The sequence below is a fragment of the Ochotona princeps genome, chromosome 24 (assembly GCF_030435755.1).
Source record: "Ochotona princeps isolate mOchPri1 chromosome 24, mOchPri1.hap1, whole genome shotgun sequence".
Lineage (NCBI taxonomy): Eukaryota > Metazoa > Chordata > Mammalia > Lagomorpha > Ochotonidae > Ochotona > Ochotona princeps.
In genome coordinates this window covers 31,568,255-31,588,895 of record NC_080855.1, presented here as the reverse complement: position 1 = coordinate 31,588,895, position 20,641 = coordinate 31,568,255, and the positions used below count along the sequence as shown (strand labels likewise).

Here is a 20,641-nt window from a genome sequence, read left to right as displayed (position 1 = left end):
TTCATTAGCAGGAAGCTGGAACAGAAGCAGAGAAGCGGCGCGTGGAACCCACACTCCGACATGGGTTCTGAAGTCAGATGAAGAGATCACAGTGGATTTTTATCTTTGCCTTTTGGAGGAAAATGGAGACTTGGGCAGGGGAGGGGAGGAGGAAGAGGATGGGACAGGAATTCAGCCCTTTACCGTCATCTATTTTAGGTTAGTGCAGGAATGGAAGTTAATCTAGATTAATGAGCAGTAACGTATCATCAACAGGCATCGTATGCTTAGATCCCCTTCCTCAAAAACATCACCCTCCACCCACAGCACAGCCCACCCCCAGATTCAGTGCAGCAGGCGAGATGCAAGCCGTCCTGGCTGCCCTTGGGATGGCAGCAGCATCCTCCTGCTGTTGACATCACGTCCTCGCTGGCAGGTGTACTGCCTCCTACCTTCGTCACTGTTGTCATCCACCAGGATGATTTCCTTTAGCAGGTGCGTCGGCGTGTGATTGACGGCGCTGTGGACTGACCGCAGAATCACTGACAGGGCCTCGTTCACAAAGATAAAGATGATGGAGATCTGCGGCAGCTCCTTGGAGTACCTGAGCTCCTTGCACCTGGGGACAAGGAGGAGCCAGGGACAGGAGGGTTAGCGGAAGCACAAAGGTATGCACACAGCAGCTGGCCATGGCAAGGACGTTCGTCCAGGCCTCCCCCGCAAGCTGGGACTCTTCTCTTGGCTTCCTATGTGCTACAGAGTAAAAATGGAGGAGATTCAAGGGCCCAGACCCACTTCCCCCAAATTTACCTCTCCAGAGGAAATGCACAGTATTAATCTCGGGCAAACACATCAATTTGTGTCACCCACAGGTCCCTCCTATCTCCCTGGCCACTTCAGTGCACACCTGTCCAAAGCCCCATTTCTAGCACCTGCATTTGCCTGCCTGCAGCTTTTTTTTTTTAAGATTAATTTTTTTTTTTATTGGAAAGTCAGATACACAGAGAGGAGGAGAGACAGAGAGGAAAATTTTCCATCCATTGATTCACTCCCCAAGCAGCCGCAATGACCAAAGCTGAGCAGATCTGAAGCCAGGAGCTTCTTCTGGGTCTCCCACACACGTGCAGGGTCCCAAGGCTTTGGGCCATCCTCGACTGCTTTCCCAGGCCATAAGCAGGGTGCTGGATGGGAAGCAGGGCTGCCAAGATTAGAAGCAGTGCCCATATGGGTTCCTGGCACGTGCAAGCTGAGGATTTTAGCCGCAAGGCTGCCATGTTGGGCCCGCCTGCAGCTTTCTCTTCTGCCACCTGGGCAATTGCCTGACCTCTGGCAGCTCTTACCTAAGGACCACTGGAAGCAGATGTACCGCAGCTCCATCACCCCTTGACAAGTTAACTCTCACCCCTGACCCCAGGGGGAGTAAGCCTCCATCACCCATACTTGTAATCTGTACCACAGACCTTCCCTTCCTAGTCTTACTTCCCTTAAAATGGCTCTGGTCACCTTCCCAAAACACCACCTGCACCCAAGCCTTTGTTCTAGGATCCATCCCCGGGGTAACTCAAGTCAGAACATCCACCGAATCCACTAGGTGCTCAGTGCCTTACAAAACATCTCTGGTCTCAGGAAGATGCCCTCTAGAAGAAATGAAGCCACCTGCCAACCATCACAATAAAGGAAGTGGATTTTCCCACCTGCAGCTGTCACACCATAACCCTAGCATATTCCTAACCCTAAGCCTTAACTCTAACCCTAAGCCTAACTGATACATCCAGCCCTGCCTTCAGGTGTCCTCAACTCTCCCTCTGGCAAGAGCTTCCCTCCTGTAGACCCTCCCTAGAAGGGCACATCAGGGCTGGCTTCAGGGGCTGGCAGCAATGGTTCTTTGCCAGTGCTTCCAGTGATGGGCTGGGATAATTTAGTGCCTGGAGAACATACTGCATCCTTCAGTCACAGGAACACCTTGTACTCCAGGTAGCACCACTAAGTGTGTGTGTGTGTGTGTTGGTGGGGGGTGGTTATTGTATGCTTGTCCTAAGCCACTTTGGAAATAACAAACAGAAACAAAGTAGAAGGGAGCGCAGAGATACGCACATTTTGAATGTATTCTTCCCCCTCTTTGGGGGAGAATGCGCAATACAATGTTATGAGCCAACAAAACAAAGGAACACAGGACCAAGAGATGGAGCAAGAGAGATTACGATGCTGAGCAGGGAGCAAGAAATACGGCTGTTCTTTATGCTGAACAGCTTGGACTGTGTCGGGCTGTATGAATCATGCAGGCAATTTTCAGAAGAAAATAAAGTTTTGTTACAGTATACAGCGGTGTCTCTTGGAGGCGATCATCCAGGGACACATGGATCATGCAGGCTCATTTTTACCACGATGCTGTAAATCCACTTCTGGGGGCTGCCAGTGCTATCAAAGGGCTCCCGGGCAGTTGGTGAGAACTATCTTAGGGACCGCATGGTGATTTGAGTGATGAGGGCACCTAAGAAAACCCCTTGGAGCCCCAGGAGCCATCTGGAGCCTGCAGATCTGGCAGAGCTGACTCACTAGCCCACATGGGGAATGCAAACACTGTACGCACCTGAAGGCTGAGCCCGGCTCACCACAGCTACCAGCCCTTGAACAGTAGAAGAGGAAAGGCCAGACTACACAGGCCCTGCCTCTCTTCTCCATCCCCAGCTAGCGGGCTCATGCTGCAATCAGAGATCAAGTGGAAGTGTGCAAAGATGCTTTCAGGTCAAGGAGGCCTTCAAAGCTTGGGGGGTGGGATAGTATTGTGTAGCACAGTGTGGTAAACCACACTCTGTAATGCTTACATCTCACTTGAGTGCCTCATTGAGTCCTGCTTGTTCCACTTCAGATCTAGCTCCCTGCTAATGCTCTTGGAAAAGCAGCAAAAGAGGAAACCAAGTAGTTGAGTCCCTGCCACCCACGTGGGAGACCAGCATGGAGTGTCAGGCCCAGCCAGGAAATGAATTAGTACATAGAGGATTTCTCTCACGCGTGCACACTCTCTCTTTCACTCTCTGCCTTTCAAATAAACAACATTCCAAGATACCAGAAGAGAAAAATGCTCGACATGCATGGACCATTGCTCACCTCACCCACTGCACCTCAGTCTTGTCATGTGTCCATTAAAGTAGCCCATGCCAGTAAGGTTTCCTATAAGAATCAGTGAGATGCCACATCTGAGAGCCCCAGGAGCAGGGAATTAGCTGTCCATGAAGGGCCCATTCAGGAGCAGGTGACGTACCATCCATGAAGGACCCATCTAGGGGCAGGTGATGTGCCTTCCATGAAGGGCCCATCCAGAAGCAGGTGACATGCCATCCATGAAGGGCCCATCCAGGAGCAAGTGATGTGCCGTGTATGAAAGGCCCATCCAAGGGCAGGTAGTGTGCCATTCATGAAGGGCCCATCTGCCTGGTGGCTCCTCTGTGCTCCCTCCTAGACTCCCTGCTCCCTTCTGCACATGTCTCATGACTGAGGCTTCCAGAGCATCCTCTCAACCCAGATCCTTCCTACAGGACTGCTGGATATGGTCCAGTTCTCTCTACCTTGTCCAGCTGGCACTGATCACCCCTCCTCAGCAAGGTATCAGTTTTGCACAGTGATCTGAGGGCAAACAGCATAAAGACAACAATTGTTATGAACATCACCAATGTTCCTGCTGTCTCTTAAGTGATGGGATATCCTTTTGTTCTGTGAGGTTTTAATTATTGAAAGGCAGTAAGATGGGCAGTGGGAGAGAGAGAGATCTTCCATTCAGTGGTCACTTCTCAAATGGCAATAACAATCATGGCTAAGCCAGACTGAAATCAGCAGTCCAGAATTCCAGCCTGGTTTCCCACACAGGAGGCAAGGAATGTGATTCCTTATATCATTATCCATTGCCTTCCCAGGCACAGTAGCAGGAAGCCGAATGGGAAGCAGAGCAAGGAGTGCTTGGGAACTGTCACTCTGCTATGGGATACCAGCATCCCTAGATGTGGATGGCTTAACTTTTCCACATCATAATTCCAGTCCTTAAGCCTAGTCCATTGCCTGGCCCATGGGAAGATACTCAGAATATTCTGGAAAGAAGGAAAGATAGGCAACTGAAGATCCTTGTCTAAGGAATAGGCTTCAGTGTTGACTGGCACAAATATTACTTCCCATCAGACACACACTGGGCAGAAGGTGAGCAAACGAAGGATATGAAGGATGGTTGTGGGGGAAGGAGAGAAAGAAGGAGAAGGAAAAAGAGGGGGTGAGAGAGAAAGGGAGAGAGAGAGAAAGAAAGAGAGAGCTCCTTCCCCTCCTCTTCTCTCCACCAGCACAGGAATTCTAGAGGCTGCACAGAGCCCACACAGAGTCCAGAACAGCAGTAGCCCCTTGTCCTGGAAGACAATGCTGGCTGGATCCCTGCTGCGGCCCCTCAGTGCATCCTAGCTGCTGGCCTTCCAGATGGCCCACCCTCTGCACCCACAGCCCCTCCATCATCCCCACAGTTACCAAAGGCATTTGGGTACCCAGTGCCACAGTGGCAGGAGGCAGGCATGGTGCCCACTGGGTGGAAAGGCATCAGTCAAGTCTGGCTTGGAGCCCATTTTTATGAAATGGGATGTATGGGATTCGGTACGCTTCTTGCCTCCCCATTGGCTCTGCGGGGATGGAAGCCAGGTAAGGTAGGAACAGCATGGGAGGCCGTGCGGTTAAGAGGGGAGAGCTGAGACAGCAGGGACAGATACACCATGAGAACTGCAAAACTCAAAATGCATCACTGGGATGCCACCGGGAGGCTTTGGGCACTGCCTCCGTAGACCCAATATGGATGTGGGTCCCAGAAGTCACCCTTTCAGTAACTGGTCAGAAAGCCAAGAACAACCCTTGATAACAAGGAACACTTCTGGCAGGAAAGCGATCTAGGCGTTGGATCAGTTTTGATCAATACCAAGGCCCACTGGGGACCATGGAGAACCAGGGTAGGGGGCAGAACTGGTGGGCGTTATGGGGAGTCGCCCCAACTAGGCTGCAGCTCCGACTAGTTTGCGTGAGGACCGAGTATGAAGTGGGTAGGATCGAACTGGACTACAACACCCGTTGGTTCACGAGGAAGGCAGGGCTGGAAACAGAACGAACCCAGCAATCCCAATGACCAGCGTGAGCATAAGCTGATTGGTGTGACAGAAGGTGTCGGACTCTGTACTAGCAAACCCGCGCAAGAATCAGGCCTGGGATCATCTCAGATGAAGTTTCTTTGGAGATCCCTCCAACTGAACTGCTGATCTTAGGACCCCAACCATGAAGAGACTGTCAGCCAGTGGATTCTGAAAAGGATTCATTGCGATTGGAACTGAGACATTGGCAGCAATCCAGAACTGATGAACTATCAAAACTGTATGAGTAGGACCCTCAGAGCGCGCCTCCCGTTGGGGATCTGGGATGGGTGGAAGGTTGGGTGGGGCTTTTCCCTTTGTTTTTTTTCCCTGACCCCAGATACAGGGTAAAATGATATTGATGTGGAAACAATGGTATTACCCACTTTCACCCTGTAGCCCTTGACACTTTGTTCCCTAATCAACTAAGTAAGATTATTAAAAATTAATTAAAAAAAAGAAAAAAGAAATCCAAAACTGAATTCCCCTGGAAAGGCTCATTGGGAAAGGAGTTATTAGAGAAGCTGTGCTCAGAGGAAAGGCAGAGCCAAATGAGCCAACCCAGCATGGCCTCTAAGACCGTGAGGCCTTTACTGCCCGCCTGTGCATCAGTCCATCCATTTTCCATGTGGCCTGGAATGCTTCCTTGAACTTGAACATGAGGGCGACTGTTCCCATTCCTCCACCCTCTGCCCCAGAGCCACTGAGTTCATTTAGCTGTCATAGAGGCCGGGATCTTATTTCTTTGTTGTGGACCTCGGTGGCCATGTTGGCTCTGGGAGTCCAACAGGGAGGATCCTAGTTAAAACGTGGGACATGGGGCTAGCACGATAGCCTAGCGGCTTAGAAGTCCTCGCCTTGAACACGCTGGGATCCCTTATCGGTGCTGGTTCTAGTCCCAGCATCCCTGCTTCCCATCCAGCTCCCTGCTTTTGCCTGGAAAAGCAGCAGAGGACAGCCCAAAGCCTCGGGACCCTGTACCTGCATAGGAGACCCAGAAGAAGTTCCAGGTTCCTGCTTCGGATCTGCTCAGTTCCAGCCGTTGCGGCCCCTTGGGAAGTGAATCATCAGACGGAAGATCTTCCTTTCTCTGCCCTTCTCTGTATATCTGCCTTTCCAATTAAAAACAAAAAAGTCTTAAAAACAAACAAAAAACGAGGGGCAGGCATTGTGGCACTGAGGGTTAAGCCTCCATCAGCACTGCCTGCATTCCATTCTCGGAGCACTGGCTTGAGTCCAGACAAGTTCATTTCCCAATCAGCTCCCTACTAATGTGTCTGGGATGCCATAGATGGAGATCGCTTGGGTTCCTGCCTCACTTGCAGATCATCTGGACTGACTCCACTCCCAGTTTTAGCTCTGGCTCAACCCTGCACCCTAAGGGTGCTTGGGGAGTGACTCAGGAACAAAAGTGCTTTCTCTTCTCTCAACTTCATCCGTATAAATAAACTTTAATAGTTAAAGAGTGTACTTTATCACAATACAAAATTGACAATATGCCTTTTCCTCTCTTGCTTCTCTCTCTCTCTCTCTCTCTCTCTCACACACACACACACACACACACCTTTATTCTGCATCCCTTGGAATCCAAATTGTAGTTTAGAAGACAAGACTATAGGAGATCATGTGGTCACGCCTCCTCAGGACCTGGGACCTTGTTGTTGCAATCACTCATCCCCGTCACAGCTTGGGTACGTCACACCTGCAGTCCAACACTCCTAGACTTCCTCACTGCCCAGAGCTGCTGCACTTGGGCTGTGACCAACATCAACCACCATAATCCCCTTTCCTTCCATCCTCTGCTCCCAGGACCTCCTGTGCTGGGCACCCAGGGTAAGACCCAGTTCATCCCTCCAACTGGGTTTCCTCTTCCTATCTTCCCTGCAAGCCAATATAAATAGTCCACTGCCTCTCATCGCACACACACTTAGCTCTACCTAAAATGTCCTTAATCCCGCCTGATTCTTCCTCCTCCTTCACTGCCTAATGTCCGAGGCTTCTCATTGGTGGCTTTCTCACGCCGTACAAGTTAACATGACCACTCTTCTGTATTTTAACACTGCAGAACAGCTACTGCGGTTTGCTTCTTTTTTATTTCCTGGAGCTCACCATGCTTGGGAAGGAAATGGTTATGGAAGAGGAATCCTCCTCCTTTCTTGACGTATTCCTTCCACCTTTCTCACGATAAAAGACATCCCGTATTTCCTACCGCCGCGATAACATCGGTGATGACACTCAAACACTTAAAAGCCATCATCACAAACACCACTGTGCTTCTGTCTTTGTTGATTTACTAATCAGGGCTCAAATTCTCAAAGCCTCTTGAGCCAACTCCATTAAATAGCCCTTTTCGTTTCCTTCTTCCACAGGGCTCTCCTCCAAGCTTCAGAAAGATTGGTGTCATTTTTAGGAACAGCAGAGCTTGCAAGAAAAGACATGGGGTAGAGTGACTGAGATGTACGAGGTCCCTCTTTCGACGCACTCATTATTAGGAAAAATACACACTTTGCTGAGTGCTTTAATTTCCTCCAGGAAGGAGGAGCACACCTCATTAGCTGAGATCCCACACAGAGCTGTCTTTCGGACAAACTGCCTATTCTAGCATTTGAGTCCCTGGGTGCATGTCCTATTGGTTGAACTGGGGCAATTTTCATGAATCAAGATTCAGCCAGCTCTGTGGCGTGAGCCCTGATCTTGGAGTGTATGCAGCCCTAGGAAAACTCCCTGAAATTGAAGGTCAGATGTTGTGGGGGCATGCACAATGAAGTTGTTGTTGTTTCTCAGCAAAGAACACACAGCTTTCACCGGCTTCCCTTGGAAGGGCTGGACCCAGACCACGAGTACAAAGAACACTTTTGCCTGCAATTCCAGGTCATGGTAACAAACCAGCAACTAGCCAAGGCTCTGCAGTCAACTACCCAGGGGACAACAAACTCTATAGCTTCTTGGCCAACCTGGCTCCAACCAGCATTTATTTTGGAGTATTCTCCAGATATTTCTGATTCTTGGACTGACCACTTACTGGCTCCAGGGAAGTTCTTTCCTCTTGAGTCACATCGAGTTGCTTTGCCAAAGACAAGGCAATTATCCTTAGTTTAAAAATATATATATGTGTATATGTGTATATATATATGTATGTGTGTATATATATATACACATATATATTTTGAGGCAGTTTTGTGTTTCTTGACCAAGACCACGTGGAAGATATGGCAGGAGATGCTGGCATGGGCCGATTCTACCTGTCCTCTCTATTGGCAGAAGGGTACTTTAAGTGAAAGGAGCCCATTCTTTTTTACTGAGTTCAGTTGTGATCCTAATTCACTGCTTTGTAGCGCACAGCTTTACCTAAAAGCAAAGAGAACACACACACACACACACACACACACACACATATACACACACATCCCTCGGATTTTCAGTTCAGGAGATGAATCAGCCTAGATATGAGGCAGCTTAGCTCACTGTGCTCAACAGAGGCAAAAAGGAAAAAAGAAAAAGAAAATCCCCAGAGTTCTATTAAGCAATGGCTCAGGAATAGAATTTCTCAAAAAAATTAATGCAGACAGTTTGAGACCAGAACCAGGAAGTCCTCACGCTCTGAAGTTACAGGAAATACTCATGCCTAGTATTGATCCTGCAACCTTCCTAAGAGAAGTGGAACAAGAAGGGACAGCCCCAAGTGCTGCAGGAGGGGAGAGGCAAACAAATTAGGAGCCGATACAAATTGTAAATAATAAATAGCCTCACGCCAAGGCCAAGCAGACCCCCAGTTTGGCCAACAGGATGTTTCACAGAAGTCTACATACACTCTTGGCTAACAGTTCCAAGCTCCCCTCCACAGCTCCAAGTTGATCCTTAAGGTCGTGACCCTGTACCTCCAGCACCGCAGTGAGAAACATCGCCACTACTATTTTTCCTCTTCTCTCTTTCATTTGTTATAAAGGCAAAAGAGTTGTAGACACCATTTTTGAAAATTTTATTTATTTGAAAAAACAGAGAGATGGACTCTGAAACCTGTTCTCCCCACCTCTTAGAACCAGGCTTGGCCACGTGAATGGCTTTGATCAAACAAGCCCACTGCAAGCAAGACCCTCTCATGTGGGTCTCACACCTCTGACCATCGTCGGGAGAAGCCCGGGGCTGGCCCAGGCCCCAGAAGAAGATGTGTTATCGTGAGAATTAGGTGTCAGGCTCAGCTGGATGAAGGAAAACCTTTGGAGTGAGTCTGTGAGCTCAGCACATGATTCTGAGCACAGCAGGTGCAGAGGCTCTACTCTCTCTGTGGGTGGTCACATGCAGTGGTCTGAGGTCCACAGGAAACTAAGAGGGAGGAGAGGCAAGTGGGACTGTCTTTGGGAGGTGGGCTTCCTTCTCATGCTCCAGTCCTTGGACATAGAGCTCCAAGCTCCCCACCTCTGGACTCACGCACTTGAAACCAGTGGCCCCAGGGTTCTTGGGTCTTTGGCCTTGGATTGAGAATTAAACCGCTGGCTTCACTGATTCCAGACTTGGACTGAGCCACGCCACCAACTCCCAGAGTTTACAGCTTGCAGATCACTTGATGTAGGACTTCTCAACTGGTTCTCCTTAAAAGCAGTCTCTTGTGGGTCCATCTATCTACTCCTATCTCCCATTGGTTCTCTCTCTGGAGAGTCTAACTGATGCAGGATGGAAGCGAGTGGGGGGGAAAGTGACTCCAGCAGGAACACACGTCTGTTTGAGTTCAGGTATTACAGATGTACAGTCAGATTTTACAGAGCCTTTTTCGTGTCCCGATGAGCCTGGAATGCCAAAAGGCATCCCCATTTTGAGATGAAAACCAAAACAAAAACAAATAAACAACAACAGGAGAAAACCTGAGGCTTAGAAGTACTCCCTCAAAGCCAAGAGAGTGGTAAAGACAGCTTGACTTTTAGCCAAGATATTTCTAGCCACAAAGCTCCTAGTATTAAGAGGAGGGAGAATTTTATTGAGAAAGGTTTGAGTGCAGGAATGATCAATGGCTTCTGTATCTAACTTTTATTTCATTGTTGTCTGTTTTTTTTTCCCCCATATCAAACATGTGTTACTTTTCCACCTTACAAAACACAAGATGTGTTGCTTTCATAAAGACTCCTATGGAAATATTCTTAACATCTGACAAATGATTTCAACATTGAACATGAAAGAGAAATGAGAAAAAGCAAATAGCCAAAAAGTTGAGGGGGAAAGAGTATAAACGAAACCTAGAGGCCTGTATGATATTAAATACAAGCTGAAGCTCATGTAATTTAATCAGCATGGTCCTAGACCAAGCCAGCTGATAAATGAAATAGAACCAAGAAACAAAACAAAAATGAAAACAAATAAACAAACAAAAAAACAACAGAACTGACCTGAAAGAGTCTATTTCGTGAAGGTACTGCACTCTAAAGGTTGTGGGGAGGTTGGGAAGGGGAAATCAAACAATGACACTGGCTCCATTGCTTTTCCATGGGCTAAGCAGTGAGAGTCCTCTCTCCAAGCCCACTTCAAAAGGAAATTCAGATAGATCAAACTATTCAGTTTATAAATGTCAATGGCTGGCATTGTGGCACAGTGAGTTAAGCCACTGTTTGTGATGCAGGCATCCCACATTGGAGCACTAATTAGAGCCATGATCTCTCTTGCTTCCTGCTGTGAAAATGGTGGAAGATGGACCCAGTTCTCAGGCTCCTGCCCTGCACATGGAAGGCCAATGTGGGGTTTGGGGCTCTTGACTTCAGCTTGGATCACCCTGGGCTCTTACTGATATTAGGCGAGATGTACAATCTCTCCTATCCTCCCCCTAACTCCCACTTCCTCCTTCTTCTAAATAGAAGGAAAATAATAAAAGTTAAAGTGGCTATTCACATAAATTCTGGGTAGAGAACAATTTCCAAGTAGCTTAATAATAATTAAAAGCCTCTGCTCGTCAAAATAAGGCTAAAAGACAACTGCAAACTACAAAAACAAAGTAATTTGCAGCAACGACAAAAGAATACAAGATCTTACACTATTCAATCTTAAAAATCCAATGAACACAATCAGATAAACAAATGGAAAACAGGAACACACAAGTAAGAGAACAGAAGGACCAAATGACTAACAAATCCCTGGAAACAGGTAGAACTTAGTGCCAGTCATAAAAGTCATTCAAAGGAGAACAATGTCTCTTTGCTTCTAGGTGGTGAAATTATAAATCATTTTTATTGCTCCTTTATAGTTTTCCTATTCTTATTTTTTTTATAATGAGCAAACATAACACAGAAAAACACATCAGTTTAGGTGAATTCATGCATTGCCAAGTGAAAGGGAACTTCCATGTTTGACTCAAAGCCCTTGATTTTCACACGGCCCGTGACATCAAGAGACACAAATCAGCATCCCACTGTCTCATCCCACCAGCGTCCTCTTAGGCCACAGTTGGAAGCAGAGTACTGAGGCAAAACTGCAACTACGTTATCTTTTCAAAATGCAGATGTTGGAGGGAAGGATAGCCTGGCCTGACCTCCTATCACCCACTGTGGACAACAAACACAACTACTATTCTAACATGGACCAACTTTCTTGTCTCTCCTGCAGCTACTCCATGAAGGGCTTGTATAATAAACAAAATCAGTTTCTGCACATAGCCACTTCCTCTCTCAGTGAATACAGATGCCTGAAAAGGCATTGAAACTCAAACATAAAATGACTGTCCTTTTGTTGAAAAACTAAGTTAGCTGAAGCTCTATGCCAATTTCTTAAGGTAATAGGAACTGTCATTTGCAATGATGATGCCGCCTTGGATGTAAGCCCAAGGCTGGGCATTTTATAAAGAAGCTGACCTGTCCAACTGAACGTCGCTGGCATCTAATCTCATCCATTAATTCCCATTTATAAAATAACCTCTTGGCTTTTGTGACCAGTTCCTACCTCTAGGCTGTCCTGCTGCAGGATAAAATGATATGAAAAGAAAATCTCAATCCTCTTAAATCCTAGCTCCCAGTGGCTTTTCCACATCTTATAAATTCACTCTGCCGCATGTGCCATCCAGATTTTCCAAAATCTGAAATTCTGTGAGCACTAACCTAGTGTCACAGCGGAAATGTTACACTTGAGTTCATATGATGGTGTCACAGTCAAAACACACACACAAAAAGCATTAAAAATATTGTATACCGTTACCATTGGGCTATAGGAATAAAGCATATATGAAATGTTTTTAATGCTTCGATTTGAATATCAGGCCCAAGACAGCTCATTTTGTATATGCATATCATTCAAAAATCTGAAAAAGATTAATCCAAATCACTTCTGGATTTAAGCACTTTGGGTAAGGGATACTGGAATGTAACTTTCCTCCCTGTTAATCTTGTCCCACCTACTGCTTTCCCTTCTAAAACCCCACAAGTCAGACAGCACGTAAAGTCAGAATGTGACAGGTGGACTCAACCCAGTATGTCCAGGAGGTACAACAATACGACCAATGGGGTGGACATTGGTGGTAGTGGCTAACACGTTACTCAGAAGACCCTCAACCCATAGGGAGAACCTCGTGTAAGGCCCAGCTGTCTCCAATCTCAGCTTCCTGGTAATGCATATCTTGGGAGGTGGCAGGGGATGGTTCCAGTAACTGGGTACCTACCTGCCATGCACACGGCAGACCCAGATTGAACTCCTGGCTCCTGCATTAGGTCTAGGGCTAACCCCAGCTGCCCTGGGCAATTGGAAGTGAACCACTGGATGGATAATCCATATAATCTATCTATCCAACTTTCAAATGAATGAGTAAAACTTAAAAAAAGATACAAGAAGTAAGAAGCCAGGGTTCTCCACAGAAGGTAGATGTTGATTCAGAGGACTTGCCCTTCTCATCAGTAGCCTGTGGATTACACAGACACAGAGGCCACATCTTCTTGGTCAACATCATAAATATAATCCCAGCACAATCAAAACTCACCAAGACACTCATATATATATATATATATATATATATATGTATGTATGTGATATATATCTATCACATACATGAATAAGGAAGAGGTGAGAGGTGTTCTAGTTGCCTGGGGCCTAAGTAGGTGGTGTGGAGCCCACAGTCGTAGGGGTCCAAGCAGTTCCTGAGGACCAAGTCTCCTCCAGGATATTGCCTGAGCCTGGTGAAGATGCTGTGTCAGCTCAATGCAGAATAAAACATATCTTCCTAGGGATGGTGATTTCATATGTTTCCCATGCCATAGATGAAAGGAATGACAGAGAATTCCCATGAACCCGAGCAGCACAGGTTGGCCCCAGTGCCTGCTGCCAAGGGTGCACAGTGCTTACACCTTGACCTTAACTTCACATGGCTCTTGTATACATTTTAAAAATCTGTTTCTTCATTTTAACACACCAAAGACAAGTTCGCCTGTCTCCCAGCAATATGAACTAAACCATGACCATGCAGACATGACTGAGCATCCACAATGGGCCAGCAAAGTTTTGAAGACACAGAAAATTTAAAAAAAAAACCTTACTGATACCCTGGAAACACTCATATCTTGGGGTCAGTGTTGTGCTACAATGAGTTGAACCAGAGCTTATGATGCCAGCATCCCATTTAGCAGCCTGAGAGTTCCAGCTGTTCTGTTTCAGATTCAGCATTCCTGCTAATGTGTCTGGAAAGACAGCAGATGATTCCACTTGGGACTCCACGTGGGAGTCCTGGCTGTAGCTACAGGACCCTGCTTTCTACCTGGCACAGCCCTGGCTATTTCCATCGTTTGGGGAGTGAACCAGTAGATAGAAGATCCTCTCTCTCACACACACCCCTTTCCTACCCTTTTGCCTTTCAAATAAATAAATCTCCAAAAATATCTTTAAAATAAAAGGAAAAAGTTCACTGCTGCATAAGAGAAAGTAACATATTAACCCTAACTATGACTTAGAATGACAAATGTTATGGAGTGAGGGGTGTTCAAGGCACTCTGAGTTTATTTCTGCTTGCAGGAGAAGGATGAGGGCCCAGTGAAGGCTTTGTGAATGGGGATATAATTTGATCTGGGCTACAGGTTGCAAGTAGGCGAGGTTCTGCAAAGGGAAAGCCCAGAGGAAGGATGAGCCTCTCCAAGTGAAATGAACAGCAGGTGCAGAAGCAAGAGACAAAACATGTAGTATCCTGCCAAGGAACAGAATCGGGAACCAGTGCTTTAGAGACTAAGTGGGGCAAGGAGCAGAAAACAGCACCGCCTCGGGTGGATGAAATCCAGACTTGATCCTCCAGCAACAGGAAGCACAGGTGTCGACTACAGAGCTGGGAAGTTGCAAGTTGTACATGGTTGTACATGACATGTTTGCGCTTCAATGAACAGGGTCTACTTGAGTCAGAAAAGAGGCAGGACCTTAGGGGCAGTGGTGCAGACCCTCACAAAGCAGGCAGGTGCACACCCTCCCTGTCTAAGTTGTACTTTGATGTAGAGCTGCTGCCACGGCAGCCCCCACTCCCCCCTGTGTGTTCATCTCCTCTCCTGTCAGCCCCAACCATGTGGAATCTGTCAAGGCATGGCCGCCCTGAGTATTTACAGGGTCTCTTCCAGGAGCTCCCCGTGTGTCCAGATCTGCAGATGCTTAGGTTCCTTGTATCTTTGTACAGTATTTGCATGCAAAAGTACTTTTAAATGTTCATGGAAAATGAAATGGAAATATGTTTGATACAGCAGGTAAAACTCCTTCTGATGCCGGCATTCCATATGGGTGCCAGTTCAAATCATGGCTGCTCCACTTCTAATCCAGCTTTCTTCTCATGCCCTAGGAAAAGCAGTAGAGGACAGCCAAGCGCTTGGGTCCCTACCATTCATGTGGGAGAGCTGGAAGAAGTTCCTGGTTCATGGCTCCAGCCCTGATCATCATGGCCATTTGGGAAGTGAACCAGCAGATGAAAGAGTTCTGTCTCTCCCTCTCTCTGGGTAACTGTGACTTTCAAATACATGGAATAAATCTTTGGGGCTGGAGTTGTGATACAATGCCTGAGACGCTGGCATCTTGTATGGGTAAACATTTCCTATCTGGGTTGCTCCATTTCCAATAGAGCTCCCTGGAAATGTCTTGGGAAAAGCAATGAAGAGTAGTCCCACATGCTTTGGCTCCTGCAAGATCCCGGATTCTGGCTTTGGCTTGACCCATCCTTGGCTGTTGTGGCTAGCTGGAAAGTGAATCAGGGGATGCAAGATCTCTAGGCCTTTCCCTCACTCACCCTCTGTAACTCTGACTTTCAAATAAATAAATAACTCTTTTGAAAAATAAAATATTAGTTTAGTATGGGCATTTGGCCTAATGACTATAAGATAATGATTATGCCCACCATGTCCCACATCAAAGTGTCTGGGTTCAATACCTTCTTCCAGCTCCCAGCTTCTTGCTTCCTGCTAATGCAGATCCTGGAGTTGAGGGAATGAGTGGATTCCTGCCACTCATGTAGGAGACCTGGAAGAAGTTCCTCATTCTTGGCTTCAACTTGGCCCAGCCCTGCCTATCACTGGCATTTGGAAAGCAGAGGAAAGGAAGCCTCTCTCTCTCTCTCTCTCTCTCTCTCTCTCTCTCTCTCTCTCACTGGTTCTCAAATTTCTAAAAACCAAAGTTTTAAGAAAATCTAGGTTTATTTTGGTGAAAAAGTAATTTGGAAGTATACCTTTTTCATAACGTGCATTTTTCAAGATCCTTGAAGATTCTTCCTATGCATAAGTTTCAAAAATTATAAAGCCAAAACAAACTTCTCTTATCACTCTGTTCTTCACAAACTGTCTGAAGTATTCTCATCTCACCTATGCACATCCTCTGGATACTTTGAATTACTTCTATCCTACTCAACACTGCTAAGCAAGGTTAATGCTCTGTAAACAGTGAAAATCACGGCAAGAACAAATCCTGTGTATATTCATTGCACGCACGACATTTTAAACCATGTTTTCAACCCACAAATGCAGAACCCAGGAATATGGAGACCAACTGTACCACAAGTTATCTTCTAAGCACTGCTCCTCTGCATGAATCTCTGAAAAATTCCCTCTACTCAATCCTGAAGAAAGACCTTAATAAAAAGTAAATTCCTGAGCCCAGTGCAGTAGCCTAGTGACTAAAGCCCTCATCTTGAATACTCCGGGATAACATATGGGGGCTGGATCTAATCCCAGTGGCCCTGTTTTCCATTTAGCTCTCTGCTTGTGGCCTGGGAAAGCAGTTAAGGATGGCCAAAAGCCTTGGGACCCTGCACCCATGTGGGAGACTCAGAAAAGGCTCCTGGCTCCTGACTTTGGATCAGTTCAGCTCCGGCCATTGCGGTCGCTTGGGGAGTGAATCAATGGATGGAAGATCTTCCTATATGTCTCTCCTCCTCTCTGTATATCTGACTTTTCAATTAAAAAAAATAAATCTTAAAAAAAAAAAGTAAATTCCTGACCGCATGAAATTGCCTAGGATACGATGGCAGCTTGTTCTACACAGTTCATTGCATTATTGGCAGAAGATGGTGTTTTTCAGTTCAACTCATCAGAAATGATCAAGGCATTTTAACTCGCAAGCCAAGCTCCAAATGGACTGTAGCTGATGCTGCACTTAAATCTGGGAGGAGCAGGTAGATGCATCAATGGCGAGTAAGACCAGTGAAACAAATAGGCAACTGGCCACATGGGACTTTCCCAATTGCTGAAGAACCTCAAAGATTAGGGGACCCTATCCTGAACTAGTGCTACTCTTCAAAGGAAAATCAACATAACTTGGGAGGACCCATCCAGAAATAATCAACAAATGCATCCAATGGAAGAGCCCCTCTGCCTGTATCAAAGACTGTGAGACCACACATTATAATGGTAACAAGGAAGGGCCCTGCCCCTCTCCCTGCACAGCCATAAAGGAAAACCCACAACTTGCTGTTGGGACTTCTGCTTTCCAGCCAGACTCTTTTTGTATTAGCTTATCCTGGTGCCAACATCCAGGCTACAACCAAGTCAGCATTTTGGAAAGATAACTCTGAAGGGGATCAAGAAGAAGCTGTGACAAATACAATCAAGCAGAAAGATCCATCAGAAGATTACTGAAATCAACGTTGGCATGGTGGTTGCCATGTCTCTTGGGATGTCTGTATCCCAAGGGTGCCTGGGTTTGAGTCGCAGCTTTGCTCTCTGCTTCAGCTTCCTGCTAAGGCAACACCCTGAGGAGCAACACTGATGACTCGAGAGATGGTTCCTTGCCACCCAACATGGGACACCTCGGTTGAATTTCCAGCTCCTGATTTTGGCCTGGACCACTCCAGCTGCTGTAGATACTTGGGAATTGAACCAGAATATGAGGTCTCTCTATCTCTCTCTTTCTCATCGTTCAAACAAACAAATACAACTTTAAATTTAAAAGTTACTATAGTGTTTTCAGGTGTTCTGTGGAAAATAAGATGGATTTAAATGACACTATTTCAGACAACTGTACACATAGGTCCCCCAGTTACAATACAGTGAGGTCATGATCAAGTCTGGCAGGTTGGAAACACCATGAAGTGGAAGCTTCACTGAAAATGGCTAACCTACTGAGGTCCCAGCACGGTGGCCCAGTGGCTAAAGTCCTCACCTTGCATGCGCTGGGATCCCATGTGGGCACCGGTTCTAATCCCAGCAGCTCCGCTTCCCATCTAGCACCCTGCTTGTGGTCTGGGAAAGCAGTCAAGGATGGCCCAAAGTCTTGGAACCCTGCACCCACATGGGAGACCCGGAAGAAATTTCTGGCTCCTGGCTTCAGATCGGCTCATCTCCGACCATGGCAGTCACTTAGGGAGTGAATCATCGGACAGAGATCTTTCTCTCTGTCTCTCTTCCTCTCTGAATATCTGTATTTCCAATACAAATAATCAATAAATTTTAAAAAATCTAACCTACTGAACATCCAGTTCAGCAACATAGGGCACCCTGGAGCACTGGCTGTTTCCTCTCGTGCCTACGCCTGTGCCTGTGCCTGGGGTCTGCAGCCAGTGTTGTAATCCAGTACTGTGACAGCCTAGGGTGGCATGGATTCCTAGCCCACGAAAGATACAAATTCAAAATGGGACGCACGATTTTAGCTCATGCCTATCAATTTCATCCTACATAAATCAAGGCCAATCCACAGTCACGAATGCTTGCACTTAAGGCAGAGTTAGAAAATATGCTAAGCACATCTTGGACTGAAAAATCCAAAAGGCCAAAGACAAACTCACAATCACAGTGACACACATTAATACTTCCCTCCCAGATATCCCCCTGAAGAAGCCAAACCATGCAATAAATCCTGGCATGTGAAAAGACCATCAACCTCTGTATCAGTCAAAGCAAAGACCCAGCCACTCTAAAGACACATGCTGGCCCTTCATTTTGTCAAAATAAGTTACAGAATAGTCTCACGCGGTGTTGGCAGTAGAGAAAGATGGTTCTGTATTGTCGGTTGATATTTATTTAAGATTCTTGGGACAGCACATGAGAGAAGCTTTCACAACTAAAAGTGGGCATGGCTAACATATCAAAACATAAGAAAATGTCAGAAAGACACACATGAAACAGTTTTTACAGAAATTTTTTTAAGTCTATGTACATTACTTAATTCACAAACAGCACTTTGTGTGTAGAATCATTTTAAAAAAGATTTTAAGCACGGGGTCTGGCAGAGTGGTTTAGATACAAGGTTGAGATACAAGCATCCCATACATGAATGCTCTGGGTATGATTCCCAGATCATGATCCAATTCCAGCTCCCTGTCAATGCCCATTGGGAGATATTAGTGATATTTCAAAGAGTGGGGCTCCTACAACCCAGTGGAAGAACTCAATTGCGCTTTCAGCTCTTGATTTTGGCCTGGTCCAGCTCCAGTCATTTGTGGGTATTTGGAGAGTGAGCCAGCGTCTGAGAAATCTCTCTTGCTCTGTCTCTTTCTCTCTTTCTCCCACTCCCCTTGTCTCTTTTCTTCTCCCTTATCTTAAGCAAATGCTCAGAGTCTTAAAAATGTATTAGATTTGGCAAATAATCATAGGAAACAACTGCTCATATCTCTCTTTTTAAAAGCAGAGTTACAGAGAAAAAGAAATATATATAGAGAGAGGTCTTCTATTCACTAGTTCATTCCTCAAATGGTCACAATGGTCAAGGCTGGGCCAGGCCAAAGCCAGGAGCCAGGAACTTCTTCCGGGTCACCCTCCACTGCTTTCCTAGGTCCACTGACAAGGAGTGGAATCATCGGTGGAGCAGCATGGACTGGATGCCCATATGGGATGTCTTACCTGCTATACCACAACAACACCAGCCCACATCTGCGTATTGCTACAGTGTTTGGCAAAGATGAGTAGTAGGAGGGAGGAAAGATGCAATCATTTAGAGCTATTGCTTCCAGAAACCTTAGAGTGGAGGAATTGGGGGGTGGAGGTTATAAAGAGGGGGTTATAAAGAGGAATTCTCACTTGGTATCAGCTCTCAGCAAATGCCTCACTCTGGTCTGCGGGCCTATATCCTTAATGAACCCTGTTTCCTGTTCATCCAGTGGAGTCAGATTGCAGGCAGAAACAGGTTCAGCTCTAGGAGGCAAATGAACCACTTCTTCCAAATGGGTATCCTTTTTTCTTCTGAAGGTGGTTAACTTGAACCTGACCCTATGAGTGTGGTTAAAGATTGTCCTAGTGAGTAATGGTAAGCAGTTTTGGATACAGTATCTTTAGCCATATGTCTTCAACACTCTACAAAACAGTCCACTTTGGTCACTTTGGTCACAAGTCCAAAGGAATGTTTAGAAGAACATCATTATTTTGGCTTAAAAAAAAAGGAGGGTGAGATTGGACTTATTCTCCCCTGCACACACCCCTCACAGGAGTGGGACTGGGAGGGATCCAGGAGGGATACCAGCTGAGGGTATTCAGTCCTATGAAGACCAGGGATGGAATGAAAACCTTTACCCAAAGCACCCAGAGTAGAAAAGGGAAGCACAGTGCAAGAACTCGAAGACCCCAAAGGCCAGGAATCAAAGAAGGGAGATCAGTGAGTATTGGCTGAGGTCTGACACACTCGGTCCACCTCTTACATGCTGTGAACAAACTGACTTAACTGCTGGGAGGGGGGATACAGGGATACAGGGTTTAAAGCCATAGAATGAAGAAGTCAAAGAGTGGAGAATTCCGGCTGAAAGAAGAGAGGAGGGCACAGGAGGGTCTAGATCAGAGAGACCAGGGACGGGTTGGGTTGTCCTGAGAAAACTTGCGCAATGGCGGCCGACTCCGGTTGCTGGAATCCTGAGTGTGACCTGAGGAAGATTCTCATGCTCTGAGTACAAGCACGAGGTCCCACACTCACCACTCTTACGCCTCGTATATTTGAGCCACAGCATTTATGCTCCCAAAATTGTTGGCTACTGAGTAAATGAACACACTCAAAGCTAGAGACTCAGAGAGCAACTTGTTAACAAGTCCCTGTATGTGAGATTCAGCCAGGCCTGAACAACCAGGGAATGTTGGAGATCTGAACTGCCCTTTCAAAAATCACAGATTGGCCATGTT

The 20,641-nt window shown here is 46.4% G+C and overlaps 1 protein-coding gene across 1 annotated transcript in view; it reads right to left on the bottom strand.

The window, feature by feature from the left end:
- Positions 1–20,641, bottom strand: part of GALNT17 (polypeptide N-acetylgalactosaminyltransferase 17) — a 456,103-nt gene that overhangs the window by 253,606 nt on the left and 181,856 nt on the right. Inside the window, exon 3 of the mRNA XM_058680547.1 lies at positions 432–598. Within this exon, the coding sequence (XP_058536530.1) occupies positions 432–598 (167 nt within the window). The remainder of the gene's footprint in view (positions 1–431; positions 599–20,641) is intronic.